Source organism: Schistocerca serialis, chromosome 2 (genome assembly GCF_023864345.2).
Source record: "Schistocerca serialis cubense isolate TAMUIC-IGC-003099 chromosome 2, iqSchSeri2.2, whole genome shotgun sequence".
In the NCBI taxonomy this organism is placed as follows: domain Eukaryota; kingdom Metazoa; phylum Arthropoda; class Insecta; order Orthoptera; family Acrididae; genus Schistocerca; species Schistocerca serialis.
The window spans coordinates 872,991,272-873,018,257 of record NC_064639.1 but is presented as its reverse complement, the minus strand read 5'-3'; the positions used below and the strand labels follow the sequence as shown (position 1 = coordinate 873,018,257).

At 41.3% G+C, this 26,986-nt stretch overlaps 1 protein-coding gene across 1 annotated transcript in view; it reads right to left on the bottom strand.

The window, feature by feature from the left end:
* LOC126456486 (uncharacterized) overlaps positions 1-26,986 on the bottom strand; it is a 319,255-nt gene that overhangs the window by 178,049 nt on the left and 114,220 nt on the right. The window contains exon 2 of the mRNA XM_050092237.1: positions 22,913-23,125. Within this exon, the coding sequence (XP_049948194.1) occupies positions 22,913-23,125 (213 nt within the window). The remainder of the gene's footprint in view (positions 1-22,912; positions 23,126-26,986) is intronic.

Sequence of the window (26,986 nt, the reverse complement as noted above, 5' to 3'; positions counted from 1 at the left end):
TTGCAGTAGGTACTGGGAGATGAAAAAGCTTGCACAGGATAGAGTAGCATGGAGAGCTGCATCAAACCAGTCTCAGGACTGAAGACCACAACAACAACAACATTTTGGCATTTGTGATGTTTTCGATGGGTGAAGAGGTACACTGTTATGTTGCCTTTACTGTAATATACAAAAATTAATGATTTATCTGCACACAGAGTTAATCGTAAATACGGAAATAACTTCTATTTACGGTTTTCTTACAATGCACTTGTGCAGAAATTCACACTTATCGTCTATGCACAGTACACAATAAAACCAGCAGATGATACGAGTCAAACCATCAAATAATTAGATCGTGAATTACCCAGATCGATAGTGGCATATAAAAAACATTAGTGCGCTCTTAATATAAATCACGGGAATGGTTTGGAATAATCTGATGTAAAAGATAAAATATACAAGATGGAAAAAGTATATTATCTCGAGGAAAGTGTATATCAAACAACTGTAACCTAACGACCTTCAAATAAAGTGGTGAAATCGGAATGATTACGTACAAAGGAATGCCTAGTGTTATCCAAATAAGAAATAATAGAACAATTGTGGAGAAAATATAAGTGTATTAAAAAGATTCCTTTTAAAATATATCAAAACAAGAAAATAATGCACAAAAGAAACAATAACTGGCATGAGATTGTCTTTTGTACTTTGGGCAGAATTGATAACGAGTGATTAATGAAGAAGGCCTTCAAATACTATTGGAACTAGAAGTCAACGGCAAACTGGGTTCCAGAAGTTGCAAATGACACACACAACTCCCTTTTTCCTAACTAATAAATTGTAAAGATGCTTTGAATTACCTTAGTATACGCATTACCTTAGCATATGTATCGATATCCCGTCCATGAACCATGGACCGTGCCGTTGGTGGGAAGGCTTGCGTGCCTCAGTGATACGGATAGCCGTACCGTAGGTGAAACCACAACGGAGAGGTATCGGTCGAAAGGCGAGACAAACGTGTGCGAGCAGTCTTTTCAGTAGTTCCGGGGGCAACAAACTGGTTGATTGACTGATCTGACCTTGTAACATCAACCAACATGGCCTTGTTGTGCTGGTACTGCGGAAACTACAGCCGCAATTTTTCCTGAGGGCATGCAGCTCTACTGTATGGTTGAATGACGATGGCGTCCTCGTGGGTAAAATATTCCGTAGGTAAAATAGTCCCCCATGCGGATCTCCGGGCGGGACTACTTTGGAGGACGTCGTTATCAGGAGAAACAAAACTGGCGTTCTACGGGTCGGAGCGTGGAATGTCAGATCCCTTAATCGGGCAAGGTAGGTTAGAAAATTTAAAAAGGGAAATGGATAGGTTAAAGTTAGATATAGTGGGAATTAGTGAAGTTCGGTGGCAGGAAAAACAAAACTTCTGGGCAGGTGAATACAGAGTTATAAATGCAAAATCAAATAGGGTTCATGCAGGAGTAGGTATAATAATGAATAAAAAATAGGAACGCGAATAATCTACTATGAACAGCATAGTGAACGCATTATTTTAGCCAGGATAGATACGAAGCCCACACCCACCACAGTAGTACAAGTTTATATGCCAACTATCTATGCAGATGAAGAGAAGATTGAGGACACATATGATGAGACAAAATAAATTATTCAGATACTTAAGGGAAACGAAAATTTAATAGTCATGGTGGACTGGAATTCGATAGTAGTAAAAACAAGAGAAGGAAAAGTAGTAGGAGAATATGGACTGGGGGAAAGGAAGGAAAAAGCAGAATTTTGCACAGATCATAATTTAATCATACCCAACACTTGGTTTAAGAATCATGAAAGGAGGTTTCATATGTGGAAGACACCTGGAGACACCGGAAGGTTTCAGACTGATTTTATTATGGTAAGACAGAGATTTAGGAACCAGGTTTTAAATTGTAAGACATTCCCAGGGGCAGATGTGAGCTTTGACCACAATTTACTGGTTATGACATACAGATTAAAACTGAAGAAACTGCAAAAAGGCAGGATTTTACGGAGATGGGACCTAGATATACCTAAAGAACCAGAGTTTGTAGAGGGTTTCAGATGGAGCATTCTGGAACGATTGACAAGAACAGGGGAAAGGAATACAATAGAAGAAGAATGGGTAGCTTTGAGAGATGCAGTGAATTCAGCAGAGGTTCCAGTAGGTAAAAGGACGAGGGCTAGTAGAAATCCTATGGTAACTAACGAGATACTGATTTTAATAGATGTTAGGGGACAATATAAAAACGCAGTAAATGAAGTGGGCGAAAGGCAATACAAACGTCTTAGAAATGAAATCGACAGGAAGTGCAAAACGGCTAAGCAAGGATGGCTAGAGGACGAATGTAAGGATTTAAAATCATATATCACTAGGAGTAAGATAGATGCTGCCTACTGAGAAATTAAAGAGACTTTCGGAGAAAGGAGAACTACCTGTATGGATATCAAGAGCTCAGATGGAAATCCAGTTCTAAGCAAAGAAGGGAAAGCAGAAGAATTTGACAAAGCACTGAAAGATTGAAGTCTAAACAAGGCCCCGGGAACAGACAACACTTCGTTAGAGCTACTGATAGTCGTGGGAGAGCCAACCATGACAAAACTCTTCCATGTGGTGAGCAAGACTATGAGACAGTCGAAATACCCTCAGACTGCAAGAAGAGTATAATAATTCCAATTCCAAAGAAATCATGTACTGACAGGTGAAGAATTACCAAACTATCAGTTTAATAAGTCACGATTGCAAAATACTAACACGAATCATTTGCAGAAGAATGGAAAAACTGATAGAAGTCGACCTTGCTGAAGATTAGTTTGGATTCACGAGGAATATTGGAACACGCGAGGCAATACTGACGATACTTCTCATAGAAGATAGGTTAAGGAAAGGCAAACCTACGTTTATAGCATTTGTAGATTTAGAGAAAGCTTTTGAAAATGTTGTCTGGAATACTCTCAAATTCTAAAGGTGGCAGGGGTCAAACGAAGGGAGTGAAAGGCTGTTTACAATTTGTACAGAAACCAGATGGCGGTTATAAGAGGACATGAAAGAGATGCAGTGGTTGAGAACGGATAGATGTAGGGTCGTAACCTATGCCTGATGTTACTCAATCAGTATATTGAGCAGACAGTAAAGGAGACAAAAGAAAAATTTGGAGTAGGAATTACAGTCCAATGACGTTGTAATTCTGTCAGAGACAGCAAAGCACTTGGAACAGCAGTTGAACGGAATGGACAGTATCTTCAAAAGAGGATATAAGATGAACATCAATAAAAGCAAAACGAGGTTAAGGGAATGTAGTCGAATTAAATCAGGTGATACTGAGGGAATTAGATTAGAAAACGAGGCACTTGAAGCAGTATATTGTTGTTGTTGTTGTTGTGGTCTTCAGTCTCGAGACTGGTTTGATGCAGCTCTCCATGCTACTCTATCCTGTGCAAGCTTCTTCATCTTCCAGTACTTACTACAACCTACATCCTTCTGAATCTGCTTAATGTATTCATCTCTCGGTCAAGTATATCATATTTGCTATTTGTGCAGCAAAGTGACTGATGGTGGTCGAAGTAGGGAGGATATGAAATGTAAACTGAAAATGGCAAGAAAAGCTTTTCTGAAGAAGAGAAATTTATTAACATCGAGTATAGCCTAAGCGTCAGGAAGTCATTTCTGAAAGTATATCTACAGAGTGTAGCCACATATGGAAGTGAAATGTGCACGATAAACAGTTTAGACAAGCTGAAAACAGAAGCTTTTGAATGTAGTGCTGCAGAAGAATGCGCAAGATTAGATGAGGAGGTACTGAAAAGAACTGTGGAGACAAGAGATATGTGGCACAAGCTGACTAGAAATATGGATCAGTTGCTAGGACACAGGGGATTACCAGTTTAATAGGAGGGGAGAGGGGGGGTGGGTTAAAATCGCACAGGGAGACCAAGAGATAAATAAAGTAAGCAGATTCAGAAGGATGTAGGTTGCTGTAGTTATTCGGAGATGAAGAGGCTTGCACAGGATAGAGTACCGTGGACAGCTGTCTCAAACCAGTCTTTGGACTGAAGACCACAACAGCATCAAGCATCAAATACAATTAGAATTAGAAATCAAGTGCCACCTATGAGTGGCGTATAATGCTATCCAACTTCGTGTCTAATGTTCACACATAATAATATATTTTTTCTATAGGATGTCGATCGGAAACAGATCAGCTTAATTTAACACTAGCCTTTCCAAAACGGCTTTGCCCACATATGTGTTCGACACATATATTCGCCACAGTTCCTCATCCTCCTCTCTGCGTCTACCGCTTCCTGCCTCTACATGTCCACTCATCCTCCTACCTCTGTTTATCCTCCATCCATTGTCTCTGTCCCTTCACCTCCTCCTCCTCTCTCTTTGTCCGTTTCCTCCATCCCACCTCTTTGACAGTATCTTCCTCTCCCATCCCTCCGAGCATGTCCTCCTATCCTTCTCTCTTTCTATCTCCCCCTCTTCCTTTTCCACCCGCCCATTACCACTCTACAACTTCCACCTGTCTCATGCGGCACCTCCTCTTCCCTCTCTCTCTGTCCATTTCCTCGTTGCCTTCTTTCTGTCTACCCTCTCCTGCCCTCAGCCATACTCATCGGCACGTGTTGAGCCCCTGCGATACAGTTCAATAAAGCTGGCCAATATTATTTCCTTTCTAGGAAGCATGTTTTTATTATAAAACTCATTGGACGCGTTACAACGTCAACAGGAATTTACAAAGAAACAACAGATAGAGACGATTTTAGAACAAGAATGTTCCAGATGAATGGATTCTGACGCAAGAAATAAAGAAAATAGTTTCAACGTCGGCCGAGGGCGGAAAAATTAATACAATGAACGGACGGCGGTAAACTTGACTAAAAGAAAGAGAAAACAATATGAAGTGGCGAATCTACCAGAAAACCACGACGATTAATAAAACGAAGAACACTAAAGAAAAGGAGGAAATGGAACGTAAAGAGGCAAAATCGATGTTCTTTCGCGTTCCTGAGACGTATGAACAGCAAGAGCTTCAGCATGTTGTATGTGTGTGGTTTCCTGCCTATAACCGTTTGCCCCTGCGAAAGAGTCACTTTCCTACTGGTACTCACGTTTAACTCAAATTTGCGTTTCTCTACTTGCTCCAATGATAACGGCGTGTTTACTTGGCGGTGCGACAAAACTTAGTATCGCAAATAGCTTACCGCGATTTACTACACTATGCGCGGAAGATTGCTGTTATCAGTTCCGTGAAACGTCTGCTGTGTACACGGTGCCCACCCTTCTCTGGCAGAAGACTTCAGGCAACTGCAAGGTGCTTCAGCTCTCTCCGTCTCTCGTGTAGGCAGGGCGTGTCTCTGGAAGGCTACAGAAATGATTCAGTTTCAATCACTCACCTCCAACTCTAGCTGAATTCTAGAACATCTTTCGAACTCAAACATAAAAATGGTTCAAATGGCTCTGAGCACTATGGGACTTAACTGCTGAGGCCATCAGTCGCCTAGAACTTAGAACTAATTAAACCTAACTAACCTAAGGACATCACACACATCCATGCCCGAGGCAGGATTCGAACCTGCGACCGTAGCGGTCACGCGGTTCCAGACTGAAGCGCCTAGAACCGCACGGCCACACCGGCCGGCACTCAAACATAGTAAGTTACGCTGTACAAAATGACGTAACATGTGCAACCGGTGCCCATTCTGATGACACATACTGAGAAAAGCCGATCCATCGCTCTTCACATATCTTTCTTTATTGGTGTCAGAAGTTCCAAAGAAAACGGATATTGAATATAAAGAATATGAAATATACATCTACAAATTAATCAATTTATAATTTATAAAGAAAGAGATTAAAACTGAAGGAAATAAGGTATACTACACAGCATTTAAATGGACATAGCCAAATGTTTGCAACATATCCAATATTATTAAAGTTGTGACCAGTGTTTGACTACATTGATGGCATTGCTGACAGCCAGTGCCAGTTCCAACATCGTGCACGAATCCGGACTAAGGCGGCACTTCATGGTATAACTAGAAGTTTGCTATTCCCCACACTCGCACATTAAGTCTCCATCTTGGACGATGCTACTTTTCTTGAGGTTCTCATTGGGTCTTGAAACGCCTATGCACAGTCTATGGCCTTTCACGTACATCATCCTTCTTCTTGACCAGCTGACAATTCAATTTTGACACGTTTAGGATTATCAGGTTACATCTTTCCTCATATTTCAGCCCTGTCTACCCCAGAGAGTGACTGAAGTGGTGCAGATGACTGCAAGAAACTCTTCCTGGGCTTTCGACGAGCTAGTGGTGGCTGATGTTCATGAAGGGAATGGACTGAAATGGTAAAAACCGTTTTGCCTTTCTATATCAGTAGCCACTGCAGTCTGATATCGGGTGGGGCTATGACTGCAAGTGAAAACAATTTCGTGAAGATGTTGGCTTCATGCAGTCTGTGATTGACCTGCAAGGTTTCATTCAGGGTGATATCGACTTTTTTGCGTGAGAAGATATGAACCACTCAGGACTGGCATATTCAGGAGCAGAGTAGCTAAGCGGTAGGACGGTTGTCCTGAGCGCCTAAGCTTGAGCACCCTGTCCACATCCAGGTGTCTTACATAGCAGAAAGATACGTGATGAACCCCTTGCCTTGATATTGATGCAACATATCTCTAAGATTAGAGAGTGATCTAAGGTAGCATCTAGATCAACTGCAGTATTACTGTATTACAACTGCATTCTTCTCCATTTCACATGCAGCTACCGTGAGGCTATTCGTTCCTCAAACGAAAGGCGTAGACTTTGGTTTTCACTGATGTAGGCGTGAGATGATTTTCCTCGCAGAAGTCTGAAACTGTTTTCAGAGAATTGGTGATGTTCCAATCTCGAAGTCTTTACTCTGTGTTGCCAGGGCCACGTCATCCGCATGTGGGAAACTCTTTGTATGAGGTGGGAGTAGTTGACCATTGTTGCCATTGTTGTGTATGTTAAACAGCGTTGCTCTCACAACTGAGCCTGGCGCGAATCCTTTCTTCTGTATGCTCCACCTACACCTGACCTTGGATTTCTACAACGATATGTCGGTTCTGCAGCAGAGGCAATAATTTGTGTAAGCCTGAAGTTCACGCTACGCTGGTAGAGCTTTCTTAAAACTATTTGATGTTCTAAAATGGCGTACAGCAAAGACAAAGTAGCAACAGCCTCTATAGTAATATCACCATGGTGAAATCCATCTATATGCAGTGTCAGATTAAGAATCTGTATATAACAGGTCTTTCTAGTCTGAATCTTGTGATACAGACCTTGAGACCAGAAGGACATTCAAACCGCGTTTGGAACACAGCTTTTTATGAAGTCGAAATACGAGCAGTGGGATACACAGGAAAGAAACGACTAGAAGCTTTTGAAACGTGAAGTTACAGGAGACTCTTGAAGATCAGATGGACTGATCGACTAAGGGATTCTGTTATGTGGCTCTAAGGCACAAAACATGGAGATAATTTTTAACTGCTGAATAGGGCTATATAAATAATAACTAATACTAGTAGAACTCATTGTAAAGAGCTGTTTAAAAAAGTGAAAACCCGTACTGCAGCAACTCAGTACATTTACCAGTCCGTTGTGCAGATCTGGGAAAACATTATGAAGTATTTCACTAATACTTCTATACATAACCATGGAACAAGAGCCAATTTGGACCTACATTTACCTAGGAAAAGCAAACAAAAACTCAAAATAGCATTTTCTATTAGGAAATAAAACTCTGCGATAAATTTCTGGACGAGATAAAAAGTTTACTAAAACACTTCTGTTTAAAAAGGCAGCTAAAACATTCTTGATAAATAATAGATACTGCACAATTAAACATACGTAGAGGACTCTGAAATTAGGGCTTGAAGGCACATTGTCAAAATGCAATACATGATGACAATGTAATTCTTTTACAAGAAAACCAAGTGCCAAGCTCTACAGTGCATATTAGTAAAGTCTTGTAATTCTCCTGAACTCAAACTTTCACTCATCTTGGTGGGATGCTGGCTCAGTTTTCCAGGCGGACTGAGCGAAGGGCACGACGAAGTGGCATGGGGCGTAGTTGTATATTTACAGGCCTGGAGACAGTTTTTCGAACAAGCTGGAATTAGCGCAAGGGCATAAAGTATGTTCGTGGTCCACGAACCAGCAGCGGGTGTGCAGAGATTAAGTGCGAAACTATGTTTTATATTATAAATTGGTACAAATTGTATGTAAACCAAAGAATACTGTACAATAGGGACGAACAGAATGAGGTAGTGCAGTTGTTAACCCTTAGGTAGGCGCGTGGGGTGGAGGTCCACTTATGGGCACCGAGTGTGATTTACGTCCCCATGTACAACACGTACTTTAGTTGCTTTCAGTAACGATAATCTTCACTGTATGGTCTTTGAAATATTCTTCCAGGATGGGGGAAACAAATAACTCATTTAGAAAACAACAAACATGAACGATTTCATTGAGTACAGTTGAAAATAACGGTAACACAAACGTAATATGGTGAATGTATATTATTACTCCTAATACAGTTAATTCTATATTATCGATACACTCTCCATATATTATGTTTGCATGAGCTTTGCAAATAAAGGATTTGCATCTTGAGCGTTTCTGCGAAGGTTTTTTGTCTTCTTTTCTGGGGCACATTTTGCACCTCCCTCGAGAAGGTCCAGGAGCGTCAGAGACCAGACCTGACGATTTTATATCCTCTTCGAAATTTAATTTCTTTATTTTTTTCTTGAGGGCTTGGGAATGTTGTCTATACATTGCCACATTCTGATGAACTTTTCAAAAAACGATTCTCCCAGGTTCCTCAGAAATGTTCGTCGTAGTAGGAAACTAGTTTTCGGGCCAATGTTATGCAGCAAATGTGTATTTATACCTATTACCTTTGGGGCAGATATGGACTCTGACCACAATCTATTGGTTATGAACTGTAGATTAAAACTGAAGAAACTGCAAAAAGGTGAGAATTTAAGGAGATGGGACCTGGATATACTGACTAAGCCAGAGGTTGCACAGAGTTTCAGGGAGAGCATAAGGGAACAATTGACAGGAATGGGGGAGAGAAATACAGTGGAAGAGGAATTGGTAGCTTTGAGGGATGAAGTATTAGCAGAGGATCAAGTAGGTAAAAAGACGAGGGCTAGTAGAAATCCCTGGGTAACAGAAGAAATACTGAATTTAATTAATGAAAGGAGAAAATATAAAAATGCAGTAAAGAAGCAGGCAAAAATGAGATCCACAGGAAGTGCAAAATGGCTAAGCAGGGATGGTTAGAGGACAAATGTAAGGATGTAGAGGCTTATCTCACTAGGGGTAAGATAGATACTGCCTACAGGAAAATTAAAGAGACCTTTGGAGAAAAGAGAACCACTTGTATGAATATCAAGATGGAAACCCAGTTCTAAGCAAAGAAGGGAAAGCCGGAAGGTGGAAGGAGTATATAGAGGGTCTATACAAGGGCGATGTATTTGAGGACAATATTATGGAAATGGAAGAGAATGTAGATAAAGATGAAATGGGAGACACAATACTGCGTGAAGAGTTTGACAGAGCACTGAAAGACCTTAGTCGAAACAAGGCCCCGGGAGTAGACAACATTCCATTAGCACTACTGACGGCCATGGGAGAGCCAGTCATGACAAAACTCTACCATCTGGTGAGCGAGATGTATGAGACAAACTTCAAGAAGAATACAATAATTCCGATCCCAAAGAAAGCAGGTGTTGACAGATGTGAAAATTACCGAACTATCAGTTTAAGAAGCCACAGCTGCAAAATACTAACGCGAATTCTTTACAGACGAATGGAAAAACTGGTAGAAGCCGACCTCGGGGAAGATCAGTTTGGATTCCGTAGAAATGTTGGAACACGTGAGGCAATACTGACCTTACGACTTATCTTAGAAGAAAGATTAAGAAAAGGCAAACCTACGTTTCTAGCATTTGTGGACTTAGAGAAAGCTCTTGACAATGTTGACTGGAACACTCTCTTTCAAATTTTGAAGGTGGCAGGGGTAAAATACAGGGAGCGAAAGGCTATTTACAATTTGTACAGACACCAGATGGCAGTTATAAGAGGCGAGGCGCATGAAAGGAAGCAGTGGTTGGGAAGGGAATGAGACAGGGTTGTAGCCTATCCCCGATGTTATTCAATCTGTATATTGAGCAAGCAGTAAAGGAAACAAAAGAACAATTCGGAGTAGGTATTAAAATCCATGGAGAAAAAATAAAAAATTTGAGGTTCGCCGATGCCATTATAATTCTGTCACAGACAGCAAAGGACATGGAGGAGCAGGTGTACGGAATTGACAGTGTCTTGAAAGGAGGATATAAGATGAACATCAATAAAAGCAAAACGAGGATAATGGAATGTAGTCGAATTAAGTCGGGTGCTCCTGAGGGAATTAGATTAGGAAATGAGACACTTAAAGTAGTAAAGGAGTTATGCTATTTGGGGAGCTAAATAACTGATGATGGTCGAAGTAGAGAGGATATAAAATGTAGTCTGGCAATGGCAAGGAAAGCATTTTTGAAAAGAGAAATTTGTTAACGTCGAGTATAGATTTAAGTGTCAGGAAGTCGTTTCTGAAAGTATTTGTATGGAGTGTAGCCATGCATGGAAGTGAAACATGGACGATAAATAGTTTGGACAAGAAGAGAATAGAAGCTTTCGAAATGTGGTGCTACAGAAGAATGCTGAAGATTAGATGGGTGGATCACATAACTAATGAGGAGGTATTGAATAGAATTGGGGAGAAGAGGAGCTTGTGGCACAACTTGACAAGAAGAAGGGACCAGTTGGTAGGACATGTTCTGAGGCATCAAGGGATCACAAATATAGAATGGAAGGCATCGTGGAGGGTAAAAATCGTAGAGGGAGACCGAGAGATGAATACACTAAGCACATTCAGAAGGATGTAGGTTGCAGTAAGTACTGGGAGATTAAGAAGCTTGCACAGGATAGAGTAGCTTGGAGAGCTGCATCAAACCAGTCTCAGGACTGAAGACCATAACAACAACAACCTTTGGAAAATGGAAAAATGTGTCTAATGACTACCTTCTTGTCCGTCTACCAACATTAAAATTTGCACAGAACTGATAACGTATATCGATCTCACCTTTGGTAGGCCTACAATTATAAAAGGTGATTAGCCCGTGTTTTTCTTAAATCATTTCTGGCAAATGCCAAGATGGTTCCTTCATCGAAGTTACCACAGACTACCTGTCTCGTCCTCATGAAATCATACTTTTGTATTGTGTGTGCAGGATTCTTGGGTCTGCTCCCCTATTCTCGATCCCTGTATATGGTACTACTTTTACTCTGATGTATATTTTGAGATATTTATTTACATTTTATTATGATGATAAATCCTATATCATTGTGACATGATCTCAGTATGAATAATTAAGGGGAGGTTTACTATCTTTTGGTTCAAAAATCGATTTTTTTTTAAATTGGATTTTTGGATCCATAAAAGTGTTTAGAATCCACCCCTGAAACGGTTTTTCCGAATACGGAACGGAAATGTTTGTTATTGGCGGTTGAACAAAAAACTGCACCTGCCCGAAATCGACCTATTTCACGCACCAGTTTTTTCTTTCGGAGGACGAATTAATATTGTACCGGTGCTTGAGAGGAAACACACACAATTCAAATGAAAGTTTGAACGCGTGTGTTTGGAAGTTAGCCTCCAATATAGCCTCCAATAGCATAATATTGCACTCATATGTAGTCAAAACTTCAAACGCGTTTTTCTCGAAATTACATTTTTTTTTTTTTTTTTTATCGCGCGGTATGGTAACTTCAAATCTGCTGAAACGATTGGCATGATTCTTTGTTTCCGACGAAGCTAACTAAATTGTCTAGGAGTTGTACCACTTTTATTCCGATCCATTAACTATAGATATTTTTACTTGACCGACGAAGTCGAAAAATCGATGAAAAAGCCCTATTTTTTTCAAATGGCCGCCATTTTGTTTCCTATGGTCCAAATAACTTAAGCGAGGTACAGCTCCTAAAAAATCTTACATACTTCGCTAACGGCAACCCAATTTTAATTTCAGGCTAGCCGGCTAAGCTGTGGAGGTCTACATTGAAATTTTGTTTCGTTCCGATGGCACTTCCGCCTTTGCTCTTCGACATTTCCGGTCGAAAAAATTCCAGTTTGTAGAGGAAATATGAATAACCATTTTGACTAAATTTGACACATCCCGAGAAAAAAATTATCAAAGAACATGCTTTTTTCGGGCCAAAGATAGTAAACCTCCGCTTAAATAAACGAATAAGGGAATTTACTCCATAAACAGAGATCAGTATGGGTGCGAACATGGACAATTGAAAAAGCGTAAACGAAACTATCAGAAGCCTTAAAAATGGTGTTACAAGAGAGTGTTGCATATTAGGTGTTCTGATTAAGCTGGTTAAGAAATGGAGACGTCCTTCAGGGAGTGAACGGGAAAGTGTGTGTGGTAGAAAACAAGTGAAACAAAGGGAAATAATGGTCGAACAGATATTACGATGTGACGTTTCACTGAAAATCGTAGCTGAATGGACCGTAGAGCGTACATAAGGCAGATGGTCGATGGTGTGGATTGCGGCAGCTATGCTGAAAATAGTGAGGACATTTGCTAAGCGTCAGGAATAGAAACCTGCATCGCACCAGCCTTATGGTTAGCTACCAAAACGACAAAAGCATGTCGTGGCGATGTTTTCTTGTCCTATGCTGATTTGTAGCCCAGTGAAGGGTGTCCCTTTGCAGCTGTTACGTGTTTTCCACTAGGGCTGTCGTAAACGTTCATTGATGTTGACGCCATCGTTCCGCCAGCTGAGATTGTTCCACCTTGACCACATGCGTTACGACGAGTAGTAAAAAGTCTCACTTAGTTCACGGTGTTGTGCCTGGTACTTAAAAGTGGCGTGAGCACTACACGCTGCAGAGAAGCGGCTGTGGGTAGAAGCTGGGATTATTTGAGTAACAATCCAGCCAAATTACGAAGCTTACATCCGCTCTGAACTTAAAGGTCACTGCCGGAATGCAGCTGTCTGCTCACTACGAGTGACTAAGGCTGTTTAGTCACCTCGTCATCTGCTGGCCTGTGGTGGAGACGTTCCACAGTTAGCTTTAAGTCGCAGACTACCTACTGACGGTTCACGAAACATATGAAATACCGAGAATCACCTTCTAGTGACAATTTTTTGAGATGTTTACAACTGCTTCGCTGAAGAGGATTACTACACGGTTTCTTCCCACTTTGACCACTATAGGAAGTTCAGAATAATATAGCAATACATGAATGTGAAATTTAAAAACAACTGAAGACTCCTGGACTTGCATATTTCTCCGTTATCAAAGAATCCTTTTAGAATTATAATCTTCTTGATTTATAGTTATAAAATATTTCCTGTAGAATGCGCAGAAGAGGATGTCGTTGTCCTAGCGACAGATCTTCGTAGTTCGCTGGAACGAAGATGCGTGATGCATGACTGGAAACAGGCGGAGGTCGTTCCTGACTGTACGAAGGGTAACGGGTCATATGCGTGTGGAACACTGTGCTCGCAACGATGAATTTTCTGGAGAAAAAATAAGAACTCAGTAGGAGCAGACATGCTTTCCACAAACAACGCTGGTGTTCAACCCAGTCTCCTCAGTTCGTTCATGACGCAAAGTGTTGGACAGGTGGGTAACGTGTCTCTTACAATTCAGAAAATATTCGGTACAGTTCCATACCTCCGCTTGGTGAACGAAACGCGTGCATGCCACTGGACTGAATGCCACGTCACAAAAAGAACTCCGAACGTCTTAAGTTCAGCCTCATCTCCAGGATTTGTGATTACTGATACAGATGATTTAAAAGAAACTAGTTGATTCTGACAGTATAGTCAGGATGTCGGAATACAGAAGGGTTGCCATAAGAATTATATCTGGCGTTAATTCTAGAAGATTCTGTGGGGACTTCTTTATATATGGATACATATGTGCGTGTGTGTGTGTTTTTGTCATTACCTATGTATCTCTTTCCTCGAAAATAGTGAGAAGTGCACTAAATTTCATGTAGAAAATGTAGTGTAGGTTAAGACTGAGTTAAAGAACTTTCTGTTTAATAACTCCTTGTGCTCTCCATTGGCTCGTACCTTCACAAAAATTAATATTGGTAGTAGGGGGAGGGAGGAGGAGTTGGAGGAACAAGATTATAAAATTGCCATTTTTGGTCAGTTTCGAGACAGGACACATTATAAGAACTGAATTTCTTAGGTGACACGAAAACCTTTTTACACCTCAGAGAACTGAGAGCTTACACTTAATATACGAATTATATGAACAGAAACTCTATACTCTACGTTCCAGGAGAGCAAAGTGCTCTCACTTGCCACCCCCACCCCATCCCGCCCCCTCCTTTTCAGATGTATATACTTGAACATAATGTTTTACTTTATTTTCTTATTAGAATTACTATAATCTTTTCAAACGTTAAGTCATTTCTATGTACAACACTTACATTAAATGTACATTACTTACTTCTGTTCACATAAGAGAGACCTCTTTCCGCATGATCCATCGATATACGAGGGTTGGAACTTTAATAGTAGCAACTATTTATTTACAGCTCGTACAAAATAGATACGTGTTTCAAAGTTTTACTGTCCTTAAAAGTAGTTACCAGCATTGTGGTCAACCCGTTGCCAGCGATGAGGAAGTCGTAGGATACTCTTTGCAGTACTAATTGTATTGACAGTTCGAGCGGCGCGGTCTATTGCCCGACGTCTTTGTGGCAGCTCTGAAGTGAAAGCCGTGAAGTGTTTCCTTCAGTTTAGAAATCGAGTTGAACTCACGAGGGCTTAAGTCAGGGGAGTGCAGTAGATGGTATAGCACCTAGCAGCCCCATAGGTCAAACAAATCAGTAACAGCTTGCACTGTACGTGCTTGAGCATTGTCCTGCAAAATGATGGTCACGTCCTGCAGAAAGTGTCAACACTTCTGTCTCTAAGCTGGTCGTAGGTTGTGTTCCAAAAATGAACAGCATAAAGATTTGTGAATAAATAGTTGCCACTATTAAAGTGCCAACCCTCGTACCATGACTAACTGTAATACAATGAGGCATCCGTTAAGGTAACGTGACAGGATCGCTGCTGTTCAGAACATACGCTGTTGTACAAAACTTGAGGACGGAAGTAACTTTCGCATGATGCGTCACTGCCAAGTAACATAGCTCGATCAAACTTGGACTATAGTATTGTCTTTCACTCAAAGACAGTAATTACACTCAAGTCACCGCGATTCTTGATAGTCCCCTGGACATTGGAAGGTGGGACATGGGTATTAACGGGGTGTGTGACCACTACCAATGGCAGTGCAGGCTTTGTAACGTCATCGCATGCTTTCTACAAGATTGGTGAGGAGTTCTTGTAGTACGGTGTTCCATTCCTTCGCCAGTGCAGTTGATAAGTGCGGAATGGTCTTCTGTGCATGTGAACATGCTGCAATACGTGTCCCCAAAAGTAGTCAATGGGATTAATGTTGGGTGAACGGGCAGATCAGTACATCAGCCGAATATTCTTTCGTCCCGAGAGCTCCTCTACCTGCGCACTCCGATACGGTCGCGCATTGTCATACATAATGAAGTCAGGGCCGAATGCTCCCCTGCAAAGAAGCGTATGTAGAGGGAGCATGGTGTCACAATTACGTTGACCCGTGACTGCATTGTGTTAAAACATTTGAAGGGCAGTACATCAATGCAACATTACGACTTTCCACACCAAAGGACCTGAAGCACCAAAACGACGATGGTGGACAATGCTGGACGTACGTCATATGGTGAGAGATAGAAACACCTAAGGCATCGAGAAACTTCATCGAATGTCATCATTTGATGGTCCAAGTGTTATGGTTTGGAGAGGCATAATGTTGCGTGGGTGAACTGACCTCGACATCTCTGAGCACGGTACATTTACCAGTCAATGTTCTTTGTGACAGCATCCTCTTTCCCCAAGTGAGTCTGTTCAGGCGTGCAATTGGTTCTGATTTCATTTTCCTGGAAGACAATGCGTGACCATATAGAACTGCCTTGGTTGAGGAGCTCTTGGAACGAGAAGATACGCGGCGATTGGACTGGCTGCTCGTTCCCCGACTTAAATCCCATGGAGTACATATGGGATGCTTCGAACGAGCATCTAGAAGTTGTCTACAGCTCTGATGGAGGAACGGAACATTCTACCACAAGAACTCGTTAACAACCTTCTCACCAGCGTGGGAGCACGTTGCAGAGCATGCAAGCCGTGACTGGTGATCACACGCTCTATTAAGGGGCATGTTGGGGTTCAGTTGATTTTGGGGAGGTCATCGGTCTCATCGGATTAGGGTAGGATGGGGAAGGAAGTCAGCCGGCATTTGCCTGAAGCGATTTAGGTAAATCACGGAAAACCTAAATCAGGATGGCCGGACGCGGGACTGAACCGTCGTCCTCCCGAATGCGAGTCCAGTGTGCTAACCACTAAGCCACCTCGCTCAGTAACGGGCATGTCCCGCCTTGTATAATGTCCAGGGTACCATCGTGAATCGCGGTGGCTTCATTGTACTAGTACTTATTGTCGCTGAATAAGAATGTTATTTATCTTCGTCACACTGCGTATTTCTTTCACTCATCTTCTATACTATACTACACTGGAGCAATTTTGGTCCAAGTTGAGGTCCAAGGTTCATAAAGCTATGTCACTTGGAAGTGGCGCATGATGGAAAACTTACCTTCATTCTTAAGTTTTGAACACTATTGTTCAGCTAATACAGTCTTTACAAAATGTAGCAACTTAAATTTCAAACCAAAAAAAAAGTCAGTCGCTGTCTCTGTCTCCTGTTGTGTCTATTGAAGCCTGAGACTTTCTTGAACTCTGTCCGCCTGCTTAGCTGAGTGGTAACATGGTTTCTACCATGCAGTGGGCCCAGTTTCGATTTCGGACCGGGCTGGAGATTTTCTCCGCCCGTCGACTGAGTGTTGTGCTACCCTCATCATCATCTCATCGTCACCGACACGCAAGTCGCCCACTGTGGCAGAGCTTCCCCGGACGGGGAACAGTGCCACACGATCATTTCTTGAGTTCTGTTGGGTTGTTTTGGAAAGAGAGACCGAACAGCAAGGTCATTGGTCTCATCGGATTAGGGAAGGACGAGCAAGGAAGTCGGCCGTGCCCTTTCGAAGGAACCATCCCGGCATTTGCCTGGAGCGATTTTTGTGTTCTGTATCCCAAAGGTAGTGTGATTTGTCTTCCGCTCTCCCTCACTCTCTGGAACTCTACTCTAACCCTGCCTTTGTCCGTCTTCCGTCATTTCTTCGTGCCATATGCCCAGCCCGTTTCCATCCTATACCCTGTAGCCACACCACAGCATACGCAGGGATTGGACAAAAATATGGACACCAAAACAAATGAATGCTTGAACATAAACGCAGATGCTGGCCAAGGTCTGCAGATTGCGCTGTTATATTTGACCACTGATAGCACCTGTGCAATGTCCTCAGTACATTGCAGTTGCTAACAATGGTCAGAGCATTGTTCTGCGCAGATGTGAGTGCATTATGTAGGAGCAAAGTGGACTCGAACGTGGACGAATTGTTGATGCTCGCATGGTGGATGTTCCCGTAACCAAAATGGATAAAGTGTTTGGTGTTTCAAGAGGTACAGTAGCGAAGATTTATACCGCATACAGGAAAAGCAGAAAAACATCATCCACTAGGTCACAACGCGGACGTGTTTTGAGTGACCGTGACAGACGGTCGTTGGAGAAGATTGTGGCGAAAAATAAAAGGACGACAGCTGGAAAATCCACTGCAGAACCGACTGCAGCACTCGCGAACGCTGTCAGCACCAAAACAACACGAAGGGAGCTCCATAAGCTGCAACTGTAGGGCGAGCTGGATTTCCAAAACCACTCATCAGAGATGGAAATGCCAGTAACCGGAAAACGAGGTACCGAAGCCACAAAGCCTGGCTTGTGCAGCAACGGAAGACAGTCATTTGGTCAGATGAGTCTCGTTTCATACTTTTTCCAACTTGTGGCCGAGTTCACGTCCCAAGAGCAAAAACTGGCGGTGGTTCGGAGATGGTTTTGGTGGCCGCACCGTGTTATTCCATGGACAAAATGGGTACTTTGCAAGCTCGCAATACTGGCAAGAGTTCTGTGATCATTGTGGCGGATCAGGTCCATCCCATGGCACAGTGTTTGTTGCCCAGTGGCGCTGCTGCGTTCCAAGACGACTGACCCACTGTTCACACAGGTCGCATCGCCCTGGACTGGCGTCATAAGCACGAAGATGAGCTATCGCCTCTCCCCTGGCCACCACAGTCAGCAGATCTCAATATTATTCCGCCTTTGTGGTCTGCTTCGGAGAGAAGGACGCCTGAACGCTACCTATCTCCATCGTCGTTATCTTAACGTGTCACTATTTTCCTGGGAGAATGATATCAGGTTTCTTTGTAAACCATACAGGACCTGTGCGAGTATTTATCCACTCCGAAACGTAGCTGTTTTGTACGGCAAAGGTTTTCCTACACCGTATTGGATATGGTGATGTTACATGTTTTTGATGTTTCCATACTTCTGTTGACCTCCCGTATGCATAGAGGATGTTAACATCGTTAAGAAATCTTTACGATGAGCATAGATACTGTAGATAATTAACGCTTGGTGCAAATATTGGCAGTTGGGCCTCATCATTAAGGAATATAAAGTAAACAGACGAAAAGATTCGATATCATCTATCTACGCGATCGCAAATCGATTACTAGAATCATTCACAGAGTTGTCAAATCTCAAAGAAGTTCTTCACGCTTAAGATCATTCAAAGGTTCAAAAAATACACTGAGAGATAATGCAAAAATGATACCATCTAATAGGTGTGAGTCGAAAAAATACTTGCGTAGTAGTAGGGGAGAGGTCGCAATGTGTGTACGTCATCCAGTACTCTGGACTTTGAGTAACTTACTTGCGGAGTCCGACTCCATCTGGCTTGACATATGTGTATGTTGTACGAAGATGTTTGGTAACATTATCTTCTAGTAACATAAGAGGCGCCCATCAAACGGCTGTGCGCTGTGGTGATTTTTATTTCGAGTCTTTTAATTATTTTATTTACAAAAAGGTTCACAGTCACCATAAATGTTCTGAATGTTATACTCTGTCATACTGGCCGCAGCTGGTTATATTCAAATAGTCTGCGCTTGTAAACACAAAAGAAATCACTATTTAAAGTCAACCAGTGATGGCCAGTATGGAAGAATACTATCATTCAGAAAAAGAGTGGTTTCATCATATAAACTCCATCTCACACTTTTTACTGAGTCAAGAACAAATTGTGATTATTTGATTTATACCAAATTAAAAACAAAAGAACTGAAAATTAAATAATTTTCCTGGAGAAAGTTTAAAAAATTATAAGCAATGGTCAGAAGATCGGATCATACTACACAGCGAATCCATGAAGGGATTCTGGCAAATACCATTAAGTCATCTAATATGTTTAGACTTATTATATATTTAAACAAAATGATGAAAGTAAAAGAATGAATAAAATTATAAAAGGCGTTCTGTTTAGGTGTCGAACATGGGCTGCTCATCATTTGTGACTGCCTTATTGGTAGAACTGTATATTAAGGGACAAAAAAGAGATGGCTTTAAGGATCCACGGGATCGTCTGAACCAGACTTCCTTAGTGATAAGGATGTTCAGTACATACATAGTTCACAGAAAGTGTATCAGGAATCGGAGATGTAAAGGCAAAGATAAGAGATTTGTAATAATACAGACACAAGCATGCGACAACACAACTGAAGTCTCTGAGTTCTGTGGCTCTTTTTGTACCAAATAAAACAAGTCTGCTACAAGTAAACACTGCTTCTTATATTTTAAAATATGATGTTCAGCTATCGTATCATTCATTTCTATTGAAAAATAACTGAGAAAACAAACACGCAGGTAAGCTGATAGCATTGTATACAATAATTAAGGAATTGGTATCCGCATGCAAATCGGTTATCTGTCTTGTGTTCAGTGAGTAAATGTCTGAATTACTTTCCAATGAACTCATTAATAATAATGAATCTCACGAGTGAGTTGTGTACAATGGTAAATCTGACACGAAGTACAGGACACTGTTACTTCACAGTAGAATACTACAGGAGACAGTAGAGTGACGGTGACTGTGACAGCGGTGATTTTTCTCATAGCGAAGAAAGCAGCACAGAGTGTCTTTATTAGATCCTGAATGTAGCACTACTAAGAAAGATTCTCGTCTGACTCCTGTCTTAAGAATTAAAAACGTACGATTTCCCAGACTGTCTGATCATCTTCAAAATCCTATTCAAATTTTCTAGAACACTTAACGTATTCTCATCAAACGAACTGCCACCGAACATAAATAAAACACAATACACACCATTCCGTAGTGCAGAATGCCTGACCTCAGCGATATCAATAATGCATAAGTGATAAGTGAAACAGAATATTCTGAGTGATTACGATGATGAGAACTAAATTTGATGTCACAGATTGTAGACTTTCTTAAATGTCTAAGCTTTGTAACTCGTAAAATTAAGGATGAAAAAACCGAAAAAACAATTAATTTTCGCATTTGACTGCCTAGTATATCGCTGTGGAGTAAGTCTTCAGCAAGGAAGAAAGTGTTAGCAGTACAACGCATGACTAAGGATGTGTTTCCATCACAGCTTGAAAACAGCACCTACAGTCATAAATATAATATAAGAAGAAGAAATTAATTCCAGTATCCACAACTCAGGCATAAAAAAGATAAATCACCACAAAAATCTTTGACCGCTTGTCCAGTAACCCAACAGATCTAACAAATCTTTGAACAAGTATCTAGTTAAGTACAGAATTTTATATACTCGTATATTAAAATTAAGCTCATCTGTTTGACAACCCTGTCATGTCCATAAAAATGTCTGAATAAGTAAAGTGTGTGCGTGTGTGTGTGTGTGTGTGTGTGTGAGAGAGAGAGAGAGAGAGAGAGAGAGAGAGAGGGGGGGGGGAGAGGGGGAGGGAGAGACAGAGATAGAGAGAGAGAGAGAGAGAGAGAGATGTAGTTATATACCACACAGAGTGTAATTCGCCACATATTAAGAAAATTGAGTAGCTTTTGATTAATGTCAAAGACAATCACACAAGCTTTGGTATAGTTCGTATTTTTCACTGACAATTGTATTACATTATTTAACTAACTGAGACGTTACACAGATCCCAGTTATACTCCAGGGAACATTTAAATAACTGACTCACTAATCAAAGGTCCTCTTAGATGGACATCAGTGATAGAGGCTCTACGCATCTATATTTTTCTTGAAGTTGCAGTCTGTTCTTTGTATACCACGTGCTAATGTTACCGATTACGTGATCGGTTAGTTCTTCAACGTTGTACGTAGGCGTTTCACAGTGACACGTATTATGTCATACACAAACCTGTTACGCGGAGCTCGACAGATGCAATGAATTTCCTGAAAGTCATGCTGATAAGTGAATCTCTTCATTGCTCTACCTCGGTAGACCTACAAGCTCATCCTCAGGCCACCTGAGGGACCTCAGCACATATATCAACTCTCAGTTTCCGGAACGAGCATCTTGCGTCAAGTTAAAAATATGTGAGATTAATTCTATTTCTAAATTTCTGTTTGATACGAACAAAGTCATAGGTTAAATATGTGTGATGGATATCAATAAATTACTTAACGTGAAAATCCAACACCGAAACACTCAGAGATGTATTAATGATGTTATTAGAAGTGAGAGTATGTTCAAAAATGGCTCTGAGCACTATGGGACTTAACTTCTGAGGTCATCAGTCCCCTAGAACTTAGAACTACTTAAACGTAACTAACCTAAGGACATCACACACATCCATGCCCGAGGCAGGATTCGAACCTGCGAACGTAGCGGTCGCGCGGTTCCGGACTGTAGCGCCTAGAACCGCTCGGCCACCCCGGCCGGCTGAGAGTATGTAATGGTGAGCACTGGGGCACTGAGAATTCGGTCTGAATGTAAAGGATATCAAATAAAATCGCAGGTGCCATGGATATTTAACAGTTTCTGACATTTGAGTACAATAGGTATGTGTTTGAGTTAGTACGCTTTTCAACTTTTAATACTGTAATTAATGATCTGCGGTAAAAGTTTAATCTAATTATTTTGTCAATATGGGACAGTATCACGAGTAGTAGGACTGATAATGAAGTAGCAGTACGTTGCATATTTTTTGTTTTAGTAGACCTCAGAATGTGAAACATGACCTGTTTAGTACTGTAACTTCTGCTGTGATAAGGTATTTGCACCGTGCAGCATCACCAAGAATGTAAGGCTGTAATTTTCTATATGAAGATGATGCCGTGAACGAACGAAATGGGTGGTCAAATAACAGATAGGAAAGTTTTATTTGTGATATTTAATCTGTACATTCCTACGTATCTGATATTTAAAAGATGTAAATTGAAGAGCACAGTGACGCTCCATGTTTAAAAGGTAAGATGGAATGATCCTTATCGAAATCACGAAGAATTATACACACTTTTGCTAAGGACTGAAGACGGTCTTTTAGGTCGAAGGTGGAAGCACAGTAAAGAGTCACATAGCAGCTGTCCGTGTGTTTTCCAAAACGCCTTTCGTGCTGTACTTCACAGCTGCGTAACACTGTCTGTCGAAAATATTTCGTGGCGACATACGAATATATTAGAAATGTCTGAAGGCCATGAGTTGAAAACTATTTTATCCGCCTTGAATGAGAGAAACCCGTGATAGCAGGTATTGAGTGCAAGCAGCGCTGAGATGTCGGCAGCGGCAGCAAAGTGTCGGCAGACCTACCTGCAAGCCGTCTGCTGAGCGAGCGCAGTGTGTGTGCCTGCTAGGTAGTACGTGAGCGCGCGCCTGCGACCGGTGTACGTAGCACTGAGCTGGCGCTCGTGATTCTGGGTGGCTGAGACGCGAGGAAACAAGTGAAGCCCGGCCAGGCAGAGGACGCCGCGCCGGCGGACGTAGATAAGCGCCGCGGTGGCGCTCGGGCCAGCGGGGCGCACCCTGCGGAAGTGGGCGCACCGCACTGAGCAGTTCTCGCCCTCACTAATAACTCCTCACTTTACTTCAAGCTAATTCTCATTCGCCCTTCCGCCTCAGTTTCACATTTTTAATTTGATTACATGTTTCGATCAATCTGGCTCCTCTTCATATCTAAAATAAAACTAAATGGGTACCATATTAAATTTTAGAATATGTTGAGAATAAAAGACTTGTACATAAACTTAGACTGTACCCAATTAGTTGCGTCAGCAATGTGTCTTTTGAAAGGTATGCAGGAGAGCTTCTGTGAAGTTTGGAAGGTAGGATACGAGGTACTGGTGGAATTGAAGCTGTGAGCACGGGTCCTTAGTCGTGCTTCGGTAGCTCAGTTGGGAGAGCACTTGCCCGCGAAAAGCAAATGTCCCGAGTTCGAGTTTCGGTCCAGCATACACTTTTAATCTGCCAGGAACTTTCATATCAGCGCACACTCCGCTGCAGAGTGAAAATCTCAATCTGTAAACGTGTCTTTTGTCTGCTCAGAAGTACGTATCAGAGTACTGTGGTTTGCAGCTGCATTCAATGTTTTAAATAGGTACAAGTCAGGGGTAGGGGGTGGAGGGTGGAGAGGAAATGGAGGGAGACTGATTAGGGGAGGAGGGAAAGGAAGCAGGAAAGGATGGTGCGTTTGTCATGAATTTAACAAGAGAGATCGTGCTAAAATTGTAGAATCTTTAATTATGTAAAAATTCTCGTGGAAACACTAACAGTGTAGAACAATCGGTATGTAAACGGCATAAACTTTCTTTTTTTTTTAAGCCATTAATCTCCTCACTCGTCTGATGCAGCCTGCCACAGCATAAAATAGTGAAACTATAAAATAGACTGTGCGGCTGATCCCGGGGGAGGTTCGAGTCCTCCCTTGGGCATGGGTGTGTGTGTTTGTCCTTAGGATAATTTAGGTTAAGTAGTGTGTAAGCTTAGGGACTGATGACCTTAGTTAAGCCCCATAAGATTTCACACACATTGGAACATTTTTTTAACATATAAAATAGAGAGAAGGGGGGAGGGGGTGGCAGAGAGTGGGCAAAGAAGGCAAGGGAGAGAGGGTGGGGTATAAGGAGTGAGACTGGCATGGATGCAAAGGATTTAACAAGGGGGAGTTGTAACGGCACATCCTCCTCTAGCATTACTTTTCCTCAGAAGTAGTTGTCGATAACAGTATTTTTTTTCGAGTTTTAGACAGGTCAATATTATCTCAGTTGCTTTTCTGAAAACGTTCATATAATTTCATACACAGTATGTTATGTTTGAAGCTAAAATTTATGAAAAGGAATTACTTTATAAAATATTTTAGTTTCGATGTTGTAATCGGTAAGTAAGAGTCCTGAATGTCCTGAATGTATAGTTAAAATTATTTTTTTAGAAACATTTCAAATTACGAATTATTCACACACTTAAAATTTTTGTAATTAATTACGCAATCCTGTACTGTTTATTATGTTTATTTCTGGATTCATGTATGAAATTGTAATCGAAATTAATAATGTAACGAAATATAGTAGGAATTTATTTGTTAAAAAAATTCTGTAAACTCTTTGGGATATTGTTATTTCCGCAGAGTGTGGAAGTTGTCAGGCTGCCTGTGACGTGATTGGACGTACTTTTGTATAATAGGTGCGAACAATGTAATTTCGGCCTCGTTAATGTGAAAAATCAAAATACTGTATAATATACTAAAATGTGAGAAAATCTGTGGAAAATATATTTACGTAAAAAATTCTGCTACAACGATCTCCCGATTCATTTAGTCCACACCAATCGTGAGGACCTGATGTTTAGGTTTTCAGCTTCAGGAGTCAAACCCCAAGACAAGGAGAACTGGAGCCATCTCAACATGACAAGCTAAGTAAACTTGAAAGTTTATCTTAATCTTCGCTCCTCTCAAATCTTCGTAAAAGAATTTGCTTATTAATTACTTGGACTGGGCATTGTTTAATGTGGACAATAGATGAAAGAAAGGGAGGAGGGGGAGATTACACGGTCTCATACTAAAATTGCAAAAAGTCAATAACGTAAAGAAACCTTCTGTTAAGATACCAGAAGAGATGCGTTAAACTGTAAATGGTAGATAAAATAGTAGATTATAAAAGTGGAACTGAAGCAACGAAAAGCCAATTAGTATGTGAAGATATTCAAAGTGTGAAACCTTGAAAGAATAAAGTCATAAGCTGAAAATATAAAAATAAAATTGTGTAATATTTCCTTTAAAATATTAAGGTCTAGAAGAGTGGATCATAAAGATCGTAATATGACGAAAGTGGAATTACGTGGAAGCCAGTCTGCACGCCAGCCTGCTGCTGGGACGGTGTGTGGTGTGAGCCGATGCGCTACCGCAGTCTTTTCTCGGTGAGTAGGCTTTCCTGTGCTAACCTTTTCATCTCAGAGTAGCACTTGCAACCTACGTCCTCAATTATTTGCTTGACGTATTCCAATCTCTGTCTTCCTCTACAGTTATTGCCCTCTACAGCTCCCTCTAGTACCATGGAAGTCATTCCCTCATGTCTTAGCAGATGTCCTATCATCCTGTCCCTTCTCCTTATCAGTGTTTCCACATATTCCTTTCCTCTCCGATTCTGCGTAGAACCTCCTCATTCCTTGCCTTATCAGTCCACCTAATTTTCAACATTCGTCTATAGCACCACATCTCAAATGGTTCGATTCTCTTCTATTCCGGTTTTCCCACAGTCCATGTTTCACTACCATACAATGCTGTATTCCAGACGTACATCCTCAGAAATTTCTTCCTCAAATTAAGGCCGGTATTTGATATTAGTAGACTTCTCTTGGTCAGAAATGCCTTTTTTGCCATAGGTAGTAGAATTCCTTAACTTCATTGACTTCGTGACCATCAATCTTGATGTTAAGTTTCTCGCTGTTCTCATTTCTACAGCCTCGTCTTACACCCTTCTTAATACAAGGACTTCGTTTTTAATCGTCCACTCTTATTATTCCCTCTTGGTTGTTGTACATATTGTATATGACGCGTCTCTCCCTATAGCTTACTCCTACTTTTTTCAGAATCTCGAACAGCTTGCATCATTTTATATTGTCGAACGCTTTTTCCAGGTCGACAGATCCTATGAAAGTGTCTTGATTTTTCTTTAGCCTTGCTTCCATTATTAGCCGTAACGTCAGAATTGCCTCTCTCATCCCTTTACTTTTCCGAAAGCCAAACTGATCGTCACGTAGCGCATTCTCAATTTTCTTTTCCATTCTTCTGTATATTATTCTTGTAAGCAGCTTCGATGCATGAGCTGTTAAGCTGATTGTGCGATAATTCTCGCACTTGTCAGCTCTTGCCGTCTTCGGAACTGTGTGGATGATGCTTTCCCGAAAGTCAGATGGTATATCACCAGACTCATATATTCTACACACCAACGTGAATACTCGTTTTGTTGCCACTTCCCCCAATGATTTTAGAAATTCTGATGGAATGTTATCTATCCCTTCTGCCTTATTTGATCGTAAGTCCTCCAAAGCTCTTTTAAATTCCGATTCCAATACTGGGTCCCCTATCTCTTCTAAATCGACTCCTCTTTCTTCTTCTATCACATCAGACAAATCTTCAACCTCATAGAGGCTTTCAATGTATTCTTTCCACCTGTCTGCTCTCTCCTCTGCATTTAACAGTGGAATTCCCATTGCACCCTTAATGTTACCACCGTTGCTTTTAATGTCACCAAAGGTTGTTTTGATATTCCTGTATGCTGAGTCTGTCCTTCCGACAATCATATCTTTTCGATGTCTTCACATTTTCGTCTTAGCTTCCCTGCACTTCCTATTTACTTCATTCCTCAGCGACTTGTATTTCTGCATTCCAGA